Here is a 23,181-nt window from a genome sequence, read left to right on the forward strand (position 1 = left end):
TTTTTTTTTTTCTTTTTTTTTAAAACTGTCTTCAGTTTTCACTGGAAAATAAAGAATTTGCATCTGGAAGGCACAGGATCCCACTGGCATCCTGATCCCACTGGGAGACTCGCTTGTGTGGTGTTTCCACTGATGGTCATCTGTACTTCCTTAGACTGTAAAACTGAGACAATATTGTATAATTTGCAAATTGGATACATTTTATGTTGACATAGATGACTTTGATTACATCGCATTCTTATTTGACACTCTTGACGAGTCTCTTCTAAAGTTATCTCTTGTAACTGTCAAGATCAGGTGAACTACTGGTAATCCCTATATACAAATCCTCTTGCAGTTTACTGGGGAATCTGGTTACTGAGGAGAACTGTAAGTGGGTTGAGGAGGCTAGCAGATCTTTAGGACAGTACACTGGAAGTGTTGTGGAATTGCTCAAAGCTTTTTAAAGAACCAGGATGATATGCTTGTTTTTATCGGTGTATACTAGAAACTGTCATTTATGCAATTAAGAAGCTGTGCGTGTTAGTTGCTGAAGTTAATATGAAGAAAAAAGTAAATATAAAGCTGAAAATAGTTCAAGTTTTGAGTAGTGAAAGTCACATAGTTTGTTTGAGAGAGTCATGATTTGAAGGAAAATAGCTTTTCAAGGTTTTTTTAAGCATTACTTCAGAAAAAGTTGCCACATGGGCATTTAGAAGACTGAGAAGCATTCTGTTGGGTATAAAGCATAAATGTTATATTTTAACTAGCTGTTATGTTTAACATAAATGGGATAATATCCCTGTGGATTCCAATCCTGGAAGTGGTGATGTTGTAATCTAATAACTGTATATATTGTAGCTACCGTATTATTTTATTAATGATTGTGGAACTTTTGTGTGAGGAGTATGGGCTGTTGATGCAACTGGTGGAACAGTAACCTGCAGCAATAGAGTGACAGAGTAAATACTGAGAGTGACAGTTAGGCATCTCCAGTTGACTGTGAGAGGCTGTCTGCCCACTGCTTCAGTTTAGCCAATGAAAATGTGAATGATCAGGGCTGTTCCTAGCTCTGTCTTGAATGAGGCAATACATTCTCAGAAAATCAGAGTCTGTGTACCTGTGAAGTATAGCTAAATTTCATTTCTCCATTTTCTTCAATTTTTTATGAGCTTGGTTTTGACCTTTAGAACTTTTGTCTGTTGTTTTGGTAGACTAAATTGCAGGTGTAATCAGGGCTGATTAAATTTCTTGCTATTATGTCTGAGTAGTGATTTCTCTGTCTGGAATTTAGGTTTGTTCTGCATGTTGTGTCAGAAAATGTTGCAGAAAGACCAGCTGTTTGGTTTTACCTACTGTTAAATGTTGTATCACAGTTTTCTAAATGTTTTTAGTTGCTCTTGTTTTTCTTAGATTTGAATTTTTGGGAGTTAGGCTTTATAAACAGTCATTGTACCTTTTGTATGGTTCCTTTTTAGACTTCAGCAAAAGTTGTTCAACTCTAGAAGCAGAAGAAAAGGGGACTGGGGGAAAAGTATTAAAAACTTACACTCTTATTTTGAATAGCATAAAGTGAAACATTGGCATGGTATAGTCCTTTTGGGGAAGTATTATGTAGCTTCATTCTTGGGTAAATTTGGTTTACTTTGGCTGTCTTGTTTGAACATTTATCAGTTGCTGAATCATGTCAATGTAACTGAGTGTATTTGATTGCAGACTGGGGTTCTGGATGAGTTGTTAACATGGATAGAAATGAAGCTTAATTTGCAGTGCTGATGTTCATTATATTGTGCGGATACTGATCACATCACTTGGAATGAGGATGACACCACAGCTCTAGTAGACTTCATGTAGTCTGTGGAGTGAAAGCAACACCTTAGGCAGTTCTCAACGTATACCTAAGTTAATACTTTTTGGAAGAACATACAGAATATCATACATGTATGGAAATGGAATGACTTAAAATTTGCTTCTTAAAATCATGTGAACTAATCCCTCCACCCCTGTATTACAGAGCAATATGTCATGACTAAAGCATGACAGTAACATGGTAGGTGGTAAAAGTTAGTTGTGAACATGAAATTGCTTCTTTTTCTAACACTTCTCCATAGAGAATTAACAGGCTTAATGGTAATTTTCCCAAGCACTAATATTAAGGAGCTTCTTATGCCCAGGCAGGAAAACAGAACTCTGTCTCCTTGACTGACAAACCTTGGCATTTTTGCTTTTCTTTTCAAAAAAATATTTTACACTCCAGCTCTTTCTTCTGTATAAAAGCTTGTTAATGACATCTCACAAACAAACGTGTGACACGTTCTTTAGTACTTTGTTTTTATTTTGTTAGGCAGGTCCAGAATGTTCACAGTGTGAGGAGGAGTGTACCAAGCCCCGGCCATCTGGCTGTCCTCATCGATGTGCTTTGCCCTGTCATCCTGGGGATTGCCCACCATGTCTCCAGATGCTTAAAATAAAGTGTCACTGTAAACTATCAGTACTGTATATTGAATGCTTGTAAGTGTCAAAACACTTTCATTTGAATGCTACTAACTGGAAACCATTTGAAATGTCTGGGGATGAGAGCTACTCTTACAGCAAGTTATTTAATTTTGTCCTGAAGATTATAATTACTAATATAATGGAGTTTTTCTACATAAATTTTGTCAGTGTTTTATTGGTATTACTGCTGAAAGTACTATAAAGGCATGGAGTCTCATGAGCAGAAATTATTTTTATAATGTTTTTATAATACAGATAATATTTTGAATTATGAAAATATATAGTAATCTACATAATGTTTGTTCTATGGGTGCTTCTTTTAGAGTATGGGAAGAAGAATTTTATAATAATTGGAATTATTGTAGTTAGTGTAAAAGGTCTTTGCAGTTAATATCCTGCAATTCCTAGCAGTTCAAGTTGACAAACTCCTTAATAATAATTAAACACTTTTAAAATCAATTTTGTGTGTGTGGATAGAGGGTAAGCTAGACTTTATAAAATGCAAGATGGAACTTGTGGATTTAAGCTTTATCCTTTGTGTATTCCCCTGAAAATACTCATCACATGCAAGTGTGTTCTTCTTTGTTCATTTTAGTTAAAGTACCTAAAGTCCTCTAAATTTATGTGGGTTTGTCTGTAAAACAGGGTAGTTTATTACTTTATATTAGTCCTGAAGGATCTGGACAAACGAGTTTACGTTTCTTTACAGTGAGATATATTTAACATGTACTCCTAATTGCATTTTGTTGATTTAAAATTGAAAATTATCACAAATACATCTTTCTTTTTTTACAGAAAACTAACATGTGCGGATTTAAAAGAAAAGGAGCTTCTTATTTCCTGCAAAAATCAGTGTCCAAAGGAGGTAACCTCTATAACAAAGAAATACTTGATTTGATGGATGTGTGGATATAGGCCAAGTAAACTAGAGAAGCTTAGTCTAAATGAATATGCTAAATGATAGATGCGAAGGTCGTTAGTGACCTGTACTTGGAGGACACATTAATGTCCTGCTGTCAACTTGAAAGGTTATATTAAAGGCTCAGAAATTTGTCTCCAACACATTAATGACTTGAATATGAAATAATATATCTCATGTGGTTAAAAACTGGTCTGGAATTTATACCTCAAACATAATAGGATGTTGTTTAATTAGGAAAACTACTGAGGTTTGTGCTTGCTATTGTTCTCATCTAAGTACAGGTTTAGCAATCCCTGACTGCAACAATTTGGGGGCGAAGGAATTTTATACTCTGTAAGGGAGAGGAGGTAATAATTCCCTGGTGTGTTAGTGAAATATATGTTAAGTAGTGTGAAACAGAAGACAAGCCAGTTAATCTCTCTGCTCTGTATGGGTGTGAAGAAAAGAATAGTATCCTTATTGCATGATGTTTAGACTATGAACCCGTGGAAGTAGGCATCCATAAGCAAGATTACTCTTGAATACTTCTGAGTAGTAAAGCTTGTGTAGCAGGGCAGGAACTGATTGAGAAGCTACCAAATTTTGATAATTTTCGTCAGTAACAACTTAGACATGTTTCAGGATTTGTCTTACAGCAGTGTTAACCGCAAGTGGACATGAGGTGTGGATCAAGTGATTTTATCCTTATTCCTTCCAGTGCTGCTGTTAGGTGGTGCTTGTGTGCTTTCAGCAGTCTTTATAATACTTCTTACTTTGCTTGTTTTTCAGTTGTAATTAACTACGGTGAGAGTGACAGCCCTTTTCTTATTCCATATGCTACTGTAGGGCATCCTTGTATCTTCTGCTTTTTGCCCTTGTAGATACCTATCTTTTTTTCTCTTAATGAAAGTGCTGTCACAGTTTTCTCATCTGGATGTCTGAAAGCCCTCTTCCTGGCGGGGAAACACTTTGAGATATTATTTCATCGTCTGGTTACTTCTTAATTTTGTCCTTTCATGTTCCTTTTTGTTACTTTGGTTTTATTTGCTCCAAGACTTCCTTTTCTTTATTTTCAGGAGTGCTTATAATCTCTTATTGTGAACTATGTGTTCTGTACATCAGCATCTCTACGAAGACTTTTTTTTCCCCCCCCATATCTCATCTTTGATTAATGTAACTGTTGTGATTTTTCTGGACATATTCCCCAGACTCATTCTGGGATTTAAAATCCACCTAACAGCAGTCTGGAATTCTAGCTTCCTGTTCAGAATTGCCCTATTCCACAGATGATGTCCTCTTTGCTTAATTCAGTGGCATGTGAAACAAAGCTTAGGAAAACAGAGTCTATTCTACTTTTATAAAGCTTTAACTTAACTCTAAAATTCTTATTTCTATAAATGCTTTGAAAAGTAAGGTTTTCTGCAGATTCTGCTATGCAGAGAATCATTTTAGTATAATTGATTATTTAAATGCATACTATTCACTTTCTGTGACTCTGGCTCTAGCTCTTACTGTCTTTCATGAAACATAGAAGTTATTAGTACCTTCCTGCTTCAGGTAATTCATATCTTTGAATTACAGTTCATCCTACTTTCTTCAGATCCTACTTTAGTGTAACTTGTGTACTTTATGAGGTTTTTACTGGGTTTTTGGCTAAAAAATCTGTTCCAATTTCTCTGAGTATTGAACAGTGCAAGGGATGTTTTGTCTCTTTCCATTTTATAATTATACAATATTTGTCTGCGACTTTGAGGAAATTAGCTAGCTGTATCATAACACAAATTATAGTTCTCTTTTAAAGGAATAATTGATAAACACAATTTGAAGGTACAGCCTTAACAGACATTACGCTGCCACTGCTACCACATCCCCTCCCCAGCAAATCTAGGTCAACCACATTTTGTTGTTTGTAAGTTTTTGTCTCAAGACAAAAACAACTTGGCCAATTTAGTGGATTTAAAGTTTACTAATCTAATATATCTGCCCAAAACTAAATTGGGAGTGTTTTATGTATAGTTCTGGCAGCCTCAAGTAAATTTCAAATTAGTGTTTTATAAGAATTTTCTTATTTCATGTCAGAAGCTGACCTTGGGTCATTAGCAGAGCTCAATTAAGGTGATGTTTGCTAAAAATCTGTGTGTGCTGCCACTGCAAGCTTAGCGTAGTGCAACTTAGATTCAGTAGAATTCAGTATTTTACTGAAGTCATAGTTTTGAGATGGTTTTGGTTAATAGAAAGTGCAGTAGACACTATGCCACCGTATTTGATTTATTGGTACCATGATACATGTGGGGATAAAGAAAAGCAATTGTATTGTCTGGGGCCTTGAAAAAATTGCTACAGGAATGTGAAAAATCTTGAAAGGTTTCATGCTTTTGTTTTCGCGGTGGAAGTATAAAACTATAAAAGTGACTTCTAGCACTGCATACTACAGACCACATTTCCTTTCTGCTTTAGGGAGTAACAGTGTCTTTGATATTACCACAGCTGTTAGATGTTTTAATTAAAAAGTTAATTCTCTTGTATGGTAACAATATCAAAATATCCTGTTGAAGGAAATTCAATTTTTTTTTAGTCAGTGATTAAATTCTTATTATCATGCTTGCAGATGTTTTGAAATAATTCTTACATAGAAGTTTTAAGTCTATCAGTTTTCATTGTTTATGTATTCCTGTCAGTATTTGTGAATCTGTGTTTAACACTTTATTTTGTGTATTTAATATTTCTTGACAAAGTATCTATACTTTGTACTTTACTGTGCACTTTGCTGCGGTCCTGATTTTGAAGTATGGGATTCCATTGTGATAAATTTACTTTAAACTGATGGTGCAGTAGAGACAACGTCATTTTTTCCCCTGTACTTGGCTCTGTTGAGGCTGCACCTGGAATCCGGTGTTCAGTTTAGGTTCCATCACTACAACAAGAAAGACACTGAAGTTCTGGAATGTGTCCAGAGAATCACAGAATCGATTGGGTTGGGAAAGACCTCAGAGATCATCGAGTCCAACCGTTGGTCCAACTCCAGTCCATTTACTAGATCATGGCACTCAGTGCCACGTCCAATCTCAGTTTAAAAACCTCCAGGGATGGGGAATCCACCCCCTCTCTGGACAGGCCATTCCAATGCCTGATTACTCTTTCTGGAAAGATTTTTTTTCTGATCTCCAGCTTAAATTTCCCCTGGCAGAGCTTAAGCCCGTGCCCCCTTGTCCTATTGCTGACTGCCTGGGAGAAGAGACCAACCCCCACCTGGCTAGAACTTCCCTTCAGGTAGTTCTAGACAGTGATGAGGTCACCTCTGAGCTTCCTCTTCTCCAAGCTAAACAACCTCAGCTCCCTCAGCCTCTCCCCATGGGACTTGTGCTTCAGTCCCTTCAGCAGCCTTGTTGTTCTTCTCTGGACCCGCTCCAGCACCTCAATGTCTTTCCAGAACTGAGGGGCCCAGAACTGAACACAGTACTCAAGGTGTGGCCGCACAGAAGCTGGCAAAGGGTCTGAAGCACAATTCCTGTGAGGAGTGGCTGAGGGAGCTGGAGAAAAGAAGGCTTGGAGGGATATTATCACTCTCTACAACTAACTAAAAGCAGGTTATAGCAGGTGGTGGTCAGGCTCTTCTCACAAGTAATAAGTGACAAGAGGGAAACAACTTCAAGTTGTGCCAGGGGAGGTCTGAATTGATACTAGGAAAAATATCTTCAATGAAAGGGTGGTCAGGCAGTGGAGTAGGCTGCCCAAGGAAATGGTGGAGTCACTGTCCTGGAAGTATACAAAAAAAATGCATGGATGTGGCACTTGGGGACATGGTTGAGTGGTGAACTTTGTAGTGTCAGGTTAAGGACTTAGGGATTTGAACGGTGTTTTCCAATCTTAATGATTCTATGATTCTGTAAATGTTAAGAATATGGATTTTTTTAATAATTAAGCATTCTGAAAATAAAATTTAACATTTTAAATGCACCTTGCAAATGTATGTGGCTCGCAAAAATTAGACTTTGTTTGGAAGTCATAAATTTCTCTTCTTTACTTAGCTTTTGGGATTGCTGCTCAGAAGTGCCATTTGCGTAACTGAGGTTTTTTCTTTATTATCAGATGTGTATTAACAGCTTGTATTTATTACCTTCTGTTGCAGATCAGTTAAACCTCCATAAATATTGATGGATTTTATCACCATCAGATACAATGTAAAACTTTAAATGCATTGGCTGTGGGATGAAAGCCTGTTCATTTTGGCCTTTAGTCCACAAACTATTGACAAGTGATCTTGTATGGAAAAAAAGGATCTAAAGGGGCACACACTTTTGTTTTAGCACCAAGTTTAGCATGGAACTTAAAAAGAAGCGAAAAAATCCTTTCCCATTACATTTTTTGTCTAGCAGAAACAGCAGAATGGTTGCTTTTGTTTTCTGAGATCATGGGGAAATGTTGTTTTGCCACTCATTTCACTGCTTGTCTTGATATTTTTTTAAAGTTGGTTTTGCACTGGAGTAAAAAGAAAGTTTCCCTGCCGGCTTCATTCTTGTCCTGCACTCCTGTGGAAGTGATCTATGTCGTTCCATGAAGGGAGCTGTATGTGCACATCTGTGTTTCAGTATTGGATTAAATATCTGCACTATGCAAATTTTTCTTTAATGGTGTCTATTATAAGAATTTTACTGCAGTAGTACCTGGAGGTCAAGGTGAAGGCTACTGTCTTGAATTTGCAGCTCTGGCATGTCAGTTATAAGACTGTTTGGACTTTGATACTATTAATGAAAACGTGCCTAATTACTACAGAGGAGTAAGCTGAAAGAGTTCTAGCCATGGTTTGATCTGGCCAGCATGAGATGACTTGCAGGTGAAACTAGATTGTGTATGATGTTTTACATAGGAAACCAGGAGAGGGGCTTTCCCTCGGCACAGAGGTCATGCAGTAGTAAGTTGGTTTTGCTAAGATTGTTGTCACTACTGAGCAGGCTCCATGTTCTGGCTGGTAGTCTGATTTTAATGGCATACAAGGCTTAAAGACAAGTTTCTTCCCTCATCTTTTCAAAATGAGGCAAAATAATTCTTTTATTTCAGACAAAAATATTTGCTGATGATCAGTTGTGTCTGAATAAAAGCTAAATTGCTTCTTTGAGAGGGTGACCAATTTACATATTTTTCACTCCAGATAAAGCAAATAGATTAGATCTGCTACTTGAGGCTTCAGTAGAGCAAGTCGGTCAATGCTACTTAGTGAATATCTAGTTCAGATACAGCAGAGGTTTAATGCAAGGAAGGTGGGCTAAAGAAAACTACTGTATTTGATTATTTTTTTGAAAAAACACCCCCCCAAAACAACAACAAAACTAAAGAAAATGTTGGAGCAAGTGATATTAACAGTAAGGAGGGTTTCCCAAGGACTGAACTGACACTTGACCTGGCATTGTTTTCAGTAATGACTTTGGCACCAAAAAAATTGGAATTTTCTGAAGAAAATCTGTGCAATGTTGTCCGTATGTGAGAACTGATTAAATGCATCTGCAGAGCACATGTATTTGGGGCATGATACAGAAAAATAACAACTAAAACTATGCATGTGAAGCTAATAAGTTCCCAGGAAACAGCAGAAATTCCTACTGTCACAATATGATTAACTGGAGAAAAATGCAAATGAGAGATGAAGATGTATTGAGGAAGATACTCCAATAACAGTGAGGTGAAATTAAGGCATTGTACAAAGTCCTTCCTGCTGGGATGTCATTTGGAATATTACATGCAGTTCTGGCTACATATTCAAGAAACATTGATTTAAGCTGGTTGAAATTTCATGAAGGGAATACTCTGGAAATCAAGAGCCTTTTATGAAGGGACAGTAGAGAAATAGTTCAACGTGAGGATAAGGACTAAGGGGCTTAGACTGGGCAGAACAAATGTAGGAAATTCAAAAAAGAAGCTCCTGCATCCTGTAGTGAGTTCCCGGAGCAGTCTCCTTAGCAAAACAGTAGAATGGGGTCAGAAGGTGGGGACTGTTCTCATGGTAAGATTTCATCCAGTCCTGGAAGTATCGTAAGAGGTGCCTGCCTGGAGGAAGATTGGCTTTCAGGGCTGAGCAGGGTGACTTGGATGTTCCTGTGCTGAAGCAGTGACTGAAAAACCTGAGCCTAAACCACAAGGTATCTATCAGTGTAGTAATAGCTTGTGACTGTCATGGACATGAAAACATGAATGTCTGTTCCATAATTTTTAGTTGGAAAGTTTCGTATTTTGTTTAGGTATGTGTTTCATGATGCTAGATCAGATGTTGAGAGAGAGACAATCCGAATTCCCTGAGAATCCAGATTTACTAATCAAGGTGTATAATGGGTTTTATAATTATGTGGTATTCTCATTCTTGTGGATGACATGATGTATGTATACGTTTTCAATTTTTAATGAATGTGGAAAAATGTCTCTTAAAACTGTATGTTTTACAGCAATTTTCAAGTTGTGTTAATCTCTTGATGACAGGAGGTGAAATTTCACCTAAAAACACTGTCTAAGGCTATTTCACTTTGTGGATTTAAAACTCGCTCTGAAAAAAATGCTTACATGTCTTCTGTGCAATTCCACCTTCAGTTATTAACAGTATTGGGTTATGTAATTGAAAATGAAAAATTGTTATTATGAAAATTTCTTATGGACATGCATATAAGCAAGGGATATTTTCAGTCAAGTTCTTAACATTAAAAAATTTGCTTACTTTCTTGATGTGTTTTATCTCATATAACGCTGGGAGCACTGCTGCAATTCTTATTTCTTAACACAGTAATTAAATTATAGTATTTTCTTTCTAAGTTAAAATTTGCACTGGCAGCAAAAGAAGTCTTTATCCTTCAGATGGCAGGAATGGGATAATCTGCCAAATGCAGAAATATAGAATTTTGTAAAATTTTAGACATGATAAACATATTGATGACCTGTATTTGATTTATGCATAGTTAAGATGAGATTCTTGCATGCAAAATTTTTTTGGTGGTGTTTTGCTTCTGATTCTTTCCTCTTTCTTTTATTACTCTACAAGTAGCTACAGTACACTTAATTTCAGTTTTCAGGAATTTTTACCTTATCTATTTATATTCCCCCAGCATACAGATAGCGAGGGTAATTGTTGTGTACGTTACTTTGGAGATGACTGTTCTTGAAACATGTGAAAGGAGAAATTGTTTTTTATTCAAGCTGTGCCAATAAAAGAGAAATTGTTTTACGGGATGTGAAACTCAGTAAATAACAAGCAAACATTTTATTGGTGTGGGAGTTATATTTGTGTGTTTTGTTCTTTATAGCTGCCCTGTGGTCACCGATGTAAAGAGACTTGCCACTCAGGAAGCTGTCCTCTGAACTGCAGCCAGAAGGTTAAACTCCGATGTCTCTGTAAGAGACTGAAAAAGGTAAATTTTTAAGTTGCAATTGGAGAAGGATATATATTCTTCACATGTTCCTAGGGCTTGTGTGGATGGATTTTGTGGATAGCGCAGATTAGAACAGGCCCAGTTGAAGATTTAGGCTGCTATATCAGAAAATGCACTGGAGAATATAAAATCTTGTTAATTCCAGCATACGACAGCTGCGTGAATTACAATAACTTTATCTCCAAGCACATTTGAATTTTTGTAGGTTCATGAGAAGAATAGTCAAATGACCAGGAGTGATTTGAGGAAAAAAAATGTATTTATCTGGTGATATTGGGAAAGTTTATATAAATTGGAACTAGCACAGCTATTGTGAAATGGGAACTAAGGTAATCTGTTTAAGGTTCCCTGCAAACCCAAAAGCAAGTACAGCCATCAGCACCCTTAGTTTCTAACAAAGATAAGGACAAAATAATGAAAGAAATTTACTGTAGCTATATACTGTTATGAGAGGAACAACAGAAATTGGTGTGAAGTCTTGACGAATAATTATGATTTAATGCAAAAAAAACAAACATAATCTGGCTTAATGAAATGGTAATTATGTTTCTGCATCCAGTTAACTTCCAAGCCTTCCAAACAGGTTGCAGTTCCCTGGAGTTCTCAGCTTCTCCAGGACATGTCTTGTGTACCTGGAAGTCATGCAGATGGGGTGTGCAGCAGGGGAAAGGATCACATATACAGGACAAGTGCTTAGAATTGATCAGTCTTTGCTCACAGATAATTACTTCTTTTTTTTTTACTTCTTCAGTATTAGGAGAATGGGAAAACATGTGAGTGATAATTACTTAATTTTTCCCCTGCTATGATCAGATCTTGCCCTGTAATCTGAGCCAGTTAAGAGAACATATGTGAAATTACTGAGACTCTGAATGGGAACTCTTTCTGCCACAGGTGCAGAAGGTTATCTTACTTTGTCTAAGGCAAACAAGTGAGAAAAGAGGGGAAATTAAACTGGACTATCTTATTTATTCTTCCTTTTAGCTTAGCTTATCAGAAGGGAAAGAGATAAGGAAAATTTAATACATAATTACAGGTTCAAATAACATTTAATCATTAGCTTTATTTTATGTGGAAACCCAGTGTTTTACTAAATAAGAATGTTTTGTTATTTTCATGAAGAAATGAACATTATAACTAAAATTTTATATAGCAAAATAATTATAAAAGACAAATCATCCTTAACAGGAAATACAGTGCAGCAAGATACAAGAAGGCCAAATTTCACTGGAATGTGATGCGTTATGCAAGGAGATGAAGCGGAAAGCATCTGAGGTAATGCTTCTGTTGTAGCTATAATTTTTTTTCTCTGTGCTTCAAGAAAAGAGAAAAAACGAACACAATTATTTTTCAAGGCAATACCAGCAAAAACTACAACATGAGCAGATGTGCTGTTTAATAGCAGCTATTTTTTCAGACTTGCATACGTGAACAGTGTTAATTAACTCAGTGAAATGTTATTTTAGAACAGTATTCTGTTATTTTATTTTTTTCTTTTTAATTTATTTGAACTGATTCCACTTTCACTGAGAACAAATGATGATCAGCGATGGTAAAATAGTAGTTACTGATGATTAGTGCTGTAAGATTAGGGTGAGGCTGCTTCGCAGAGCATTCTTAGATCTCTTTTTCCAGTGAAGGTTTTGCAGCCATTGAATGCTCAACTTGTGCAGCATGGAGTGAAATCCTGCCACTCCGTATTAGTTACCCTGTACCAGAAGAATGGAGAGTTTTCAGCAATTGCAGAGTACTTTTTAGCCTGTGTTAAATGTGACTTCTCCCTAGTTCTGCTATTTTATGAAGTAAGGAAATTGCTGCGTGCTGTCACACAGAGAAAATATCAACCTTGTTCTTATAAGTCTTTTATAATAACATAGAAAGAATTGTTGCATAACTTTCTTGTTTTTTACTAGGTAAGTACAACTTAAAAAGTCAGTGGGTAAAGCTGACTTTTATCTGCTTCTGCTCAGATTTTCAGGATAGATGGAGAAGTTCTAACATGTACCACATAGACCAAATCCTGCAACTTTGCAAGCAGGTTGAATGCTAAAACTCTTTTAAAGGATATCCCTTTAAAAATTCCAACCATAACAAACAGTTCCAGTAAGAGCGAAGATAAGTTCACAGGATACAGTCCTTCACTAAAACAAGGTGAACTCACATTGTCTCAGCATGAGCTGGGATACAGCTGTATATCTCAGTGTGGTGCAGTGTCAGCTATTGTTTTAATTCAGGAGATACCACTACCAATTTCTTGCCCTGATGTTACAATCCATGGGGAGGAAGCATCTAAGGCAATGATCAAATGGCTACAAGTTTCTGCTATAAGCAATGTCACAGACATACTGTATGGCAAAACCTAGATATGTGTATTGTGTCTTCCTTACAGAAAAATGTAGTGTTACTTTCTGGGGTTTTTTAATATGAAATTATCAAGTTCTGTTTAAATTCTTACTAGGCACTTTTTTGTAGCCGATGTTGACTTACTATGCAAATAACGTACTAGAATGGTCTCCTGCTATATGTACTTGATGAAAGTAGTTTATTGTGCCTATTACTAAGGTGTCCAGGCTGGAAAACATCTGTTAAAAACTGCAGACATTTACAGAGATAATTAGTTTGCACAATTCTAAAAACAAAGTGTGTTCACTCTTAATAAAAATGTTCATGCCTAGCACTTGGTGAGTATGCACTTTCAGAGAAATCGTGTCTTTTACGCTACATTTTATTAAAGAAATAGTTCTAGAAATATTTTTCTATACTGTGGTTATAATGGTTAAGGTTCCCTCTACCTATGTGTATTATACCTATACAAATATGACCACACCAATATAGGAAGAGGCTTTTCTCTTGCCTTTTTTCCACATTTTTGGGTCACTTTATCTTCTGTACCTGAAATTTTGCTGTTAGATGGCAGTGAAATACCAGGAGATTCATTGTGTAATTTTTTTGCACACCAGGCTTTCAGATTTCAGATGTGCATGGCTGAAAAGGTTTTCTACATGCTTTTAAAAGAGACTGTGCCGTTGTGCATAGATTAATGAAATTCTCAATAATGCTTTTATTTGATACAGGGTTTAGTAATTTAAAAATTTGTCTGAAAACCTGCAAATGGGACTGTTCTATTGACCCTGCCCTCAGTGCATGCTGTTGTGCTAAAACATGGGCTAGTTTGCTTTCTCCTTAGTTGTCAAAAGCTCTTTAATTATTTGGAACTAAACCACCTGTGCAAACATATTTAGTAAATTATTGTTGTTAGTATACAAATCATCCAGTTATTAGGATCAATGTTTTTCATTTCAAGTTATTAAGAGATTTTTAAATCTAACTTTTCTAAGATAGTGACTCAGTGGCCCCAAAAAAGACCCAAAAATGCATACAAGAAGGCAGACACATAAACTTCCCCATGTACTCTTTCTGTTACTACTGTTACTTAGTGGTCTCTGACTATGGGAATCTTAAGAGAGTGAGATGGTGTCTTTCTGTCTGATGGTCTTTGCTGGATTTATCTCCTATTGGCATGCCTGGTTGTTTTTCCGCTGACATAAACTTTAGGCATCTATGAATGTCTTGTACACTGAAATTCTAGATTTAGCCAAATACTCTGTGGGAGTAGAATGCTTCCCTCTGTTGTGAGCCAACCTCCTCCTAATTTCATTTTATGCCTTTGCATTATGAAAAATAATTATTGGTGTTTTATCCCTGTTGGCATCTTTACGCTATTCAGGATTTGGTGCCCTGTTAGTCACTTGATGAATCCTAGTTATGCATCTCTTTAGATGGAAGTTACTCCATCCTGTTATCTTTTGTATATGTTCAGGCTTCACCTTCTTTTGTTATTGGAGGACCAAAACTGAATGCAGGAGATAAAATTCAAGAGCATGGTGTGTTTACATGCTGATGTTTTTTCTCTACCATCTTTTCCTAATGCCTTTAGCATTTAATTTACTTTCTTGAACACTGCAAAATATTTCTATAGAATTATTAATTCTAAAATTACTCTGTATGTCTTTCTGATGGTGGAACATTTTTAATTTTATGTGGTTTGTATTACAACACCAAGAGTTTTATTGCAGTTTTGTTATACATTATCCAGTACTTGTTGTATTATTTACAAATAAAGAGTTTTCATTTTACTCTAGTTATCAGGGCATATTTAGAATACTTGGAATGAAATATCTGTGTGTAAATTATATACTTATATTGGAATTATCTGTATGTGTAAGATGTACTGAATTGAGGATCAAGTTGCTGAATTACTGTCTTAAGGAATTCTCCCAGTTGACCGTAAACAAACTCTTATTTTAAGGTTTTATATTTGTTGATTCAGCTTGTCAAGTTTAAGTGAGAAGATAATTTCTATTTATTTATTTGCCTTTTTATAATATATATAAATTGTAAACAATATATCATTATATATAATATACAATATTATACAAATATATTAATATGTTTATTATATATTATTTATAATGTTATAATTTATAATCTTGTAGCACCCATTATATGTTCCATGTTTTCTAAATATTGAGATGATGCAGCTTTTTCCAATAGTATTTTGTCATCTCTAAGTTAAGAGCTCACATGATGGAGGTTTTGCATTGTTTAGCTGAGAACCATTCTATAGGGCTAATTATGACTCGATAACAAAATAGATTTAGGCACCATTTACAACAGTTGCTTATCACTTTGTATGTCTGGACAGATAAAAGAAGCAGAAGCCAAAGCTGCTATTGAAGAAGAGAAGCGAAGACAACAGGTATCAAGCTTTTTTCTGCCTCACCCACATCCTTCTCACCTTGTTCTTATTAGTAAATAATTAAATTTATATGCAATTAAAGATGTATACTTTGTAATGTTGTATGCACAGTCATTCCTGTCAGCTGTTACTGTACTCTGTGTGCTGTAAATTTTTTACAATGGGTAACAGGCCAGGCCCCAACATTTTTCACCGTTTCAAGCAAAATGATAATTTATCAGTTTAATCTTGCATTACTATAACTTTGTATAATGTAGTTTATTTTTATAATACTAAATGCTCTTTATTTTAATCAAACAGTTGATACTTCATAAACAGCCACAGAATGCTGAATAGCCTCTGCAGAGATCTAAGTATTGGGTGAAGCTCCCCTTCTCCCTCGCATCATGAAAGGGCAAGGACAGCTAAATGAGTTTTTGTCCTTCAAGGTCTCTGAGCAGAGGGAAAATGTGTATTTACTGTAATTGCTGTTGGTGGTGAGGATATGTGGTCGGCATTGTAATCCACAAAGCTTCTGTGCCAGCTTCCTGGAGATTCTGATACTAATCATATTTCAAGCAAGCATCATAAGCTCTGTACTGGTGATGGCTAAGTCAGGTTTGTCATTTGGAATCTGTGTGCCTTCCAACCAGTTCACACACGTGCGCCTGTGTCTGAGTGAGCATTTGACACCTAATCATATTCCAAGTCCACTGTGTGCTTTCTGACTCCTTTTATTCAATTATCGCAACATTTATGCATTTAGGTTATGCTTTGTTTTCACCTGTGTGTCACTCCGTTTTTATCACAAAGCACTGGCTCACTCCCTGCTTGAAAGGGGGCAAGGGAGCCATACTCACAGATCAATCCTCTTGTGCCATTTTCCCAATCTCATTAGGATAGACTGTTTCTGACTGGATCACAGCTTGTTATGCATTCTTTGATGACTTTCTAGACAATCTCTAGCAAGATTTACTTCTGTTTTTCAAAGGGGAGCCTGTCTGCTCATTGCACAAAAAAAGCATGGAGTTCCAGGGAGCAGGGCACTCTTCCGTTATCATCTTGCAATGCTTATTCCAGCATTCATACCTCAGCTGTCTAAAATATTGATCACATATTCCCTCATAATTCATAGACAGTTCCTCTAATTCTTGTTCTCTAAGCTGACCCTGGAAATGTAATTCTGGCCCAAAGTTCAGGAAGCGTAGCTAGCATACAGAAATCTGAAACATACTGTTAGATAAAGGAAATCTGTAATTGATGGTTCTGAAAGCAAAGTACTGAATTGTGCTAATGGACACTTACATGTGTACAAAATATGCTTAGAGTTCTAGAGCCTAGCTAAAACCACTACAAGGGTCTAGAACTGCACACAAGGACTAACCTCAGCTGCTGAAGCCTTTTTATCTAACATTGGTTTCCTTGCAATTTGGTCTCATAATCTGCCATCTGGTCATGCAAATTGGAGGACATTACTATGGTAGGGTATTGGGTCACATTAAGACCATATTTTGGAGTGTACTCCCTTATGGAAAAGGTTTGCGCCTTTGTAGCTTCCTGATCTCATTAGAAAATTTTTATAGAGACTGTTCATCTATTAGTCACAATTTGTTGAAACCTATTTTGATTAATACTTTATTAAATTTTTTATTTACAAACCAGTTAATGCTCTGGTAAGTCTGTGCATTTATATTTTGTTTTTTGCTATATTTGGTAGCAAGTTTTCCTAATACCATTTACAGATGCAATCACTTCTTTCTTAGTGGAAGAGAGACAGCTTGGTTAGGCTTCTCACCGTGGCCCTAGCAGACAAACTTCCCTCTGCTTCTAATTCAGAGGCACACTGTGAGGCCAGGATTTTTGCAATTGCTAGAGGTGGAAAAAAGATAAGTGCTTTGATTGTTCAGCAATTCAGACCATGCCCCTCTCTAGTGTAAAGGATTTGGTTAAATTTTTGAGCTAACTGTTTCAATACTGAAAGTTAGAGTCTCAAACCTGAAGTCTAGTTAATTGAGTTATATGAAAGATTTTGTTTCCCTTTATTTTGTAGAAAGAAAATTTTTTAACAGATCCTTAGAAGTTACAAAAGTCACTTGTGCTCCTCCCCTCTAAATAAAAAGATATCATACTTTCAGAATATACACTTTGTGGCTGCGTAGTCATTGTTATTTGCATTCAGTTAGCTGCGTTGTGCTATGGGAATGCTACTCTTTTCAGTGCAGGAAGAATATAGAGAATAACACATGGAGGAGCAAAATCCTGTGCCTGAGCAACAGTAACCTAGACATTATCTAGCAACATATTAGTTTATGTATACAGTTTAAATAAATGTATTTAATTTTATTTTTAATAGGTCTATATACAAAGAAGTTAGGTTCTTACTCTAAATAAAAATCCTAAGCTTGTTTAGCTTTAAAAGTTAAGGTGCTTTGAAGACTGGGCACAACCATTACTTTATTTTTTTCAGAGATCATTGAGGTGACATTTTGGGTACAAAGACAGTTACATAAAATCTGTAGGTAGCTTTTCAAGGATAGTGATGGCATCTCTCGTATTCTGTGCCTACGAATCTTTTCTCATTCTGTGTTTTGGGTTTTTTATGATGTATTTATTTTTAGCCAGGCTTCTATAAAGTTCACTAAGAAAGCAATGTGGTGCCTGTTATATAATTGTTTGAGCCCTATATTTTAATTCAGATTGCTGCAATTCATGAAACACTCTGCTTTTAAAACAGATCACAGTATATAATAACTGTAGAAGCCTCAAATTTTATGTAGTGTCTGTGTAACGTGAAATACTGTCATGTTATCTATAAAACCTTAACTCCACACTTGCCTCCAGATTTTGGATTTTGAAAAACTGTTTTATTAAAATACTTTTCTTTTCTAAAGGTGGATTAGCTAGTTGCAAGTAATCTTGTTTCAAATAGACTGTGTGACTTTGTCTGAACTTTTCTCCCATATCGTCAGAGAAGAGCCAACAATTTCTGCCTTTATTAGGTACAGAGGAATAGAATCAGAATGGCTCTCTTTCTCCCACTAATAGTGGTATCTGGCACAGGAAGGGAAGTAAGAGCTGCCTTGTGAAACTGACAAATATTTGCTGTCAGTGGAGGAACACCAGATACCAGGCAGTCATCTTGAGTTCCAAGGGAAAATTTTATTTACTGGACTACTGCTCTTCGCATTTCCCAAAACAGTCTTACTCTTTTTTCTTTAATGCACCTACTGTACTGTCTTAGTCCCCTCTTCCTGGCAGCACTGCAGTAGTAGTCTTGTAGGTTTATTTCTTCTTATGGCCAAGCTTTGTCTTTGTTCACTGTCCATGTTTCCTCAGTCTTGTCTTTTGCCCAGCCAGTCCCGGCTTGCTGCACTCTGCTGCTCCCATGGCTTACCCTTTCACTTCATCAAGCCTCTCTGCTCCCTAGCACCTTGCCCCATGCTTTCTATAGTTGCTGACAACTCAACTCAAAAATCCAGGTAGTCAGACCTTTTCTGGTTTTAGTGTGTCTCAGATCTCCTTTAGAGCATCTTTTCTGATCTTCCTAGCAATTAGATGGCTTCTCATTGGAGTCCCTTGCCAGTCTTCACTCTTTATGCTAGGCTGCCTAGTTCCAGTTTTACTGCAGCTTTGTACCTTACAATGTTTTTTCTGTATTCTCTTGATGCTCTTTTAAAAAGATCATAACTAATAATCTAAAATTTAGCTTAGCATGCAAATAGAAAGAATTGAGGGAAATATGACAGATTTTTAGTTATTTATGGTTTTATTTATCAGATGGTGCATCCTTATTATGGGAGGAAGTCTTTGAAGATTTCAGCCTGTGGTCTTACATACATTATTGTAATAGCTTAAATATGTGTGATTTTAATAGGAAAAAATAATGTATTTTTAGCATATTTCATGGAAATAACCATCTCATTTTAGCTTAATATATTCAGCCCGAGTTGAAAATCGAATGTGAAACTGCAGTTGCTTGCATTTTTGGCATTGTTTTTATAGGAAACTAAACAATGGTTTAATTCTTGAAAGTGAAGTGCTTTGTAACTGGGCTGTAGTGCCACCATCTCATCGTAAGAGATTGTAACTTCTATTGAATGACACTTATTTTTATCAAAATTGTTTTGGGGAACGTTGTTTAAAATCTGCTCATTTCCTTGTTTTTAATTCTGACACAAATGTCAACTACTTGTTGTTTTCTTTGTTTAGGCTGAACTGGAAGCTTTTGAAAACAGATTAAAAGGGAGAAGAAAGAATAAGAGAAGAAAAGATGAAGTAGAAGTTGAACAATCATCGTGGCAAAAATACAAGAACCTCATTATATTGCCAGTGTTTGGAGTTGCTGTTGTGATAGTTGCATGGCTCATGGTCTACAATGACTGAAAACAACTCAATATATCTCAGTTGGACTTTAGGTAGCTATTATTCCTAGAATGTTAGCCTTTGTGTAACAGAACCCAGTATGCATAGATTATGTATGTATACTATTTGCTAAGTACAGAGGAGGGAAGAAATGCCACCTTTTGTGTTATTACATACACAACACAAAACTGAACTCAGGCGCTGAAAGTAATAGTAGATTTTAGTCTACAGTGAAATGCTGATAGATTGTCTGACTGAGATCTGTTAACATCTCTTCTATTAGTAGTGTTTCTTTTCCTTGTCTCCATTTCATAATATTAAGAATAACTTAGTACAAAATGCTTTATCGAATTTGTTTCCTGTAAAATCAGTTTGGTGGTTTATTGAAGATTAGTGTTCTTATGCTAGTCTTTATGTTGTATCACACAATAATTTCTGTGCTTCATGTCAATTTTAATGATGACAACTAACAGGGAACTTGGAATCACTTAGTCTTGAATATTTTGGGGCCTCATTCAGAACTTTGTTCAGGGAAAGGAAATGTGAACGGTCTTTTAATTCAGCTATATTACACACAATACAGGGGCCCCCTTATAGACTGTGGGGTTTGCTTTTTCATTATTTCTGCCTCCATCCCTTCCTGCTCTTCTTTCTCCAAAAACCAAGCTAATTGAGAAGTTCACTTAATGGACAGATACATAGGCTGAACATGAATGTAAAGTAGTTTCAAGGTACAGGGGTGCATTCTTATCACTGCCCCCAAAAGCCAGCAGCAGAAAAACAATTCGAAATTGAACTTGAGTATCACTTGACTGTTTGTACAGATAAATGTCAGAGTTGGCTATTTGTATAGGTGTGCAAAAACGTAATTGAATAGTATAGCAATACAGTTCTGAAGCCATGCGGATGTGCTTGCTAGTCACATATAAACTATCTAGCTAAACTTCTGAATGTTAGAATATTCTCTTACTGACAGTTAGGAATACCTTGCTTTAGGTTATCAGTGTTGGTTGGTAGAACTGAAAGGTTTTTGTGTAGCTTCAGGATTATCAGTGAAACTGCGTGATCTCACCTGAGGCTGGAAGATAAATTGAGGAGTGGGGGAATCAAAAAACTGCATTTTTAAACATCTGCTGGAAATTTTGTGCTGGTACTCAAGCATTACAGGTAACTACAAAGTGATTACAAACTCCTGCAAAAGATGAGGTACAAAGCCAAAGGGCATTAGGTTGCCTTGTAATTCAGACATATAATTTCTTCACAAATCCTGTAAAAGCAGTGGGACCATTTGTGTGAATTACTTGAGAAGATGACAGTTTGCTTGAAAGCTCTTTTGGTTGATTTTGACCCACTTGCAAAGGGAACCAGTATTAATTTGAGCAGGTATCCAGTTGTAATTCTGATCAGCAGCAGGAAGATAAAACAAAAGCTGCAAGAAGTCAGTAGTTTTTGATTGCACAGATCAACAAAACTGGGAGAAAATCAGGGGCTATTCAATTTTTTGCCCAAGTTTGGTGAATCAGGAGAGAGGTGAGGAAGATTTGACAACACTTAGTTTGCATTGATGCTAATTTATAGTACTTTATGGCTTTTTTAAAATTGACTTTTTAGAAATGCGTATTACTTATGTATCAGACCATTAGTATTTAAAGTTGTAGAATCAGTTGAAATTACACTAGGCAAAGTTGCATCTCCATTGAATGTTCTTTTCTAGTATAAGAAATAAACCATTTTTCTTATTGTTACTGTAAGGGTTTTCTATAATATTAAAGCCTGGAAGATAATTTCAGATATGTATGTTTTCTTTAGCCAAGTGAGGTGATGCTATTGTGTGACTGCTGCTTATGCCAGTAACTTTTCTCTCACTGGAAGGAAGAAAAGAGTTTTTTGTTCAACTGAAGTAAAATTTGATGGGTTGTCTGAAAGTACAGAAGAATACCTTTCTATCTGAAATATGCAGATCAGTGTGAATGAGACCATTGCAGAAATAGTTTTTTATCTTCCTTGACTATAAGTTAGATTTTTCTGTTTACTGCTACCTTTTTCTTTAAAACAAGTACAATGCAAAGTTTATCCTTGCCTCTACAGCAAAGAGAAGTCTCCCTCTAGAGAGCTATAAAACTGAACTATACTTGTTTTACGTTTGAAGTAGTTCTTAGTATTCTTTTCTGCACGTTTTGTAGTATTTGTGTGAAATTCTGGAGAGGAAAAGGCTTCTCATTGGTCATCTTTATTACAATAAGAAAGCACAGAAATCTTTAAAAATTCATTCTGTTCATACAAATGTGTGCGAGTGGGCATATTCCCTTTCTTAAAGGATTTGTATCTCTCCTGAACCTTGCATATGCAAGACATACCTATTTTTGAAATTTTATTCAAATTAATTCTGTATATCTTTTCCAACCATCTGAGTCATTTGCATTCTGTTGGTCTGCCGGTTGAACCAGATATTTATTTTTTGGCATAAAAGAAGTGTGGGAGTTCAAGCAATCTGCAGTTTAATAAATCACTAGTTTTCTGTTTGGTTCTTTAAATTATTTTTGCATTTAATTTTTCTCCTTTTTTTGATTGGAGATGTCATGTTGTCAACAAACTTTGAAGTAAAAGGTACAGATAAAATCACCTGTCATTTAGTATTAATGAAAGATGGTAATTCTAGAAAAGAAATACTGAAGTGAAGGTAGATAGGGGTTCTTTTAGCAATTTACATGTAGTGTACTGTTACATAATTGTAATGAAGAAATAATTTGGATGTTAACAGTTTACCAAAAAAAAAGCATATTGATAAGTATACATTAAAACAAATTATATCATTTGACCGGCTGTTGAAGGGGAATTACACTGATAGAATCCTGATGGTGACTTAACATGCAGAATATTTAGCTATGCATAAAATGAAAACCTTTGGGCTTTTCCTCATTCCAGATGCATTCTGGTGAGCACTTATCCTTCCTCTGAACCAGGGTGCTTACAAGTTGTCGGTATATTTGGGATTGGAAACTCCTTGGGCAAGTTTGTTCCCTTTATCAAATCCATTGTGTGTGTTAATTTAATGTAAAAACCAAGTCAGACAATAAACATATCAAAAACAACTTGAAAAATTGTTTGTTCTCAAGGACTGGTGTAGTGAAGCAGTAAACCTCTGGGGTAATGACAACTGACACACTGCAGTGGAAGTTTTAGGCATGCTCTTTGTTCCTTTCTCTGGCAGTGATAGTTCTTGCTGGAATTATGTAACTGTGTTCCTTCATGTTAGTGCTCTGACAAAATTGTGAGAATGGGTTGGGGAAGTCGAC

General features: G+C 36.0%; 1 protein-coding gene across 1 annotated transcript in view; it reads left to right on the forward strand.

The window, feature by feature from the left end:
• The window catches only part of NFXL1 (nuclear transcription factor, X-box binding like 1), a 47,997-nt gene extending 25,026 nt beyond the window's left edge, over nt 1-22,971 (forward strand). Inside the window, exons 17-22 of the mRNA XM_071556540.1 lie at nt 2,324-2,490; nt 3,271-3,340; nt 10,660-10,764; nt 11,974-12,060; nt 15,491-15,544; nt 19,733-22,971. Of these exons, the coding sequence (XP_071412641.1) occupies nt 2,324-2,490; nt 3,271-3,340; nt 10,660-10,764; nt 11,974-12,060; nt 15,491-15,544; nt 19,733-19,906 (657 nt within the window). The 3' untranslated portion in view covers nt 19,907-22,971. The remainder of the gene's footprint in view (nt 1-2,323; nt 2,491-3,270; nt 3,341-10,659; nt 10,765-11,973; nt 12,061-15,490; nt 15,545-19,732) is intronic.
• The last annotated feature ends 210 nt before the right edge of the window (nt 22,972-23,181 follow it).

The sequence above is a fragment of the Pithys albifrons genome, chromosome 5 (genome assembly GCF_047495875.1).
Source record: "Pithys albifrons albifrons isolate INPA30051 chromosome 5, PitAlb_v1, whole genome shotgun sequence".
NCBI lineage: Eukaryota > Metazoa > Chordata > Aves > Passeriformes > Thamnophilidae > Pithys > Pithys albifrons.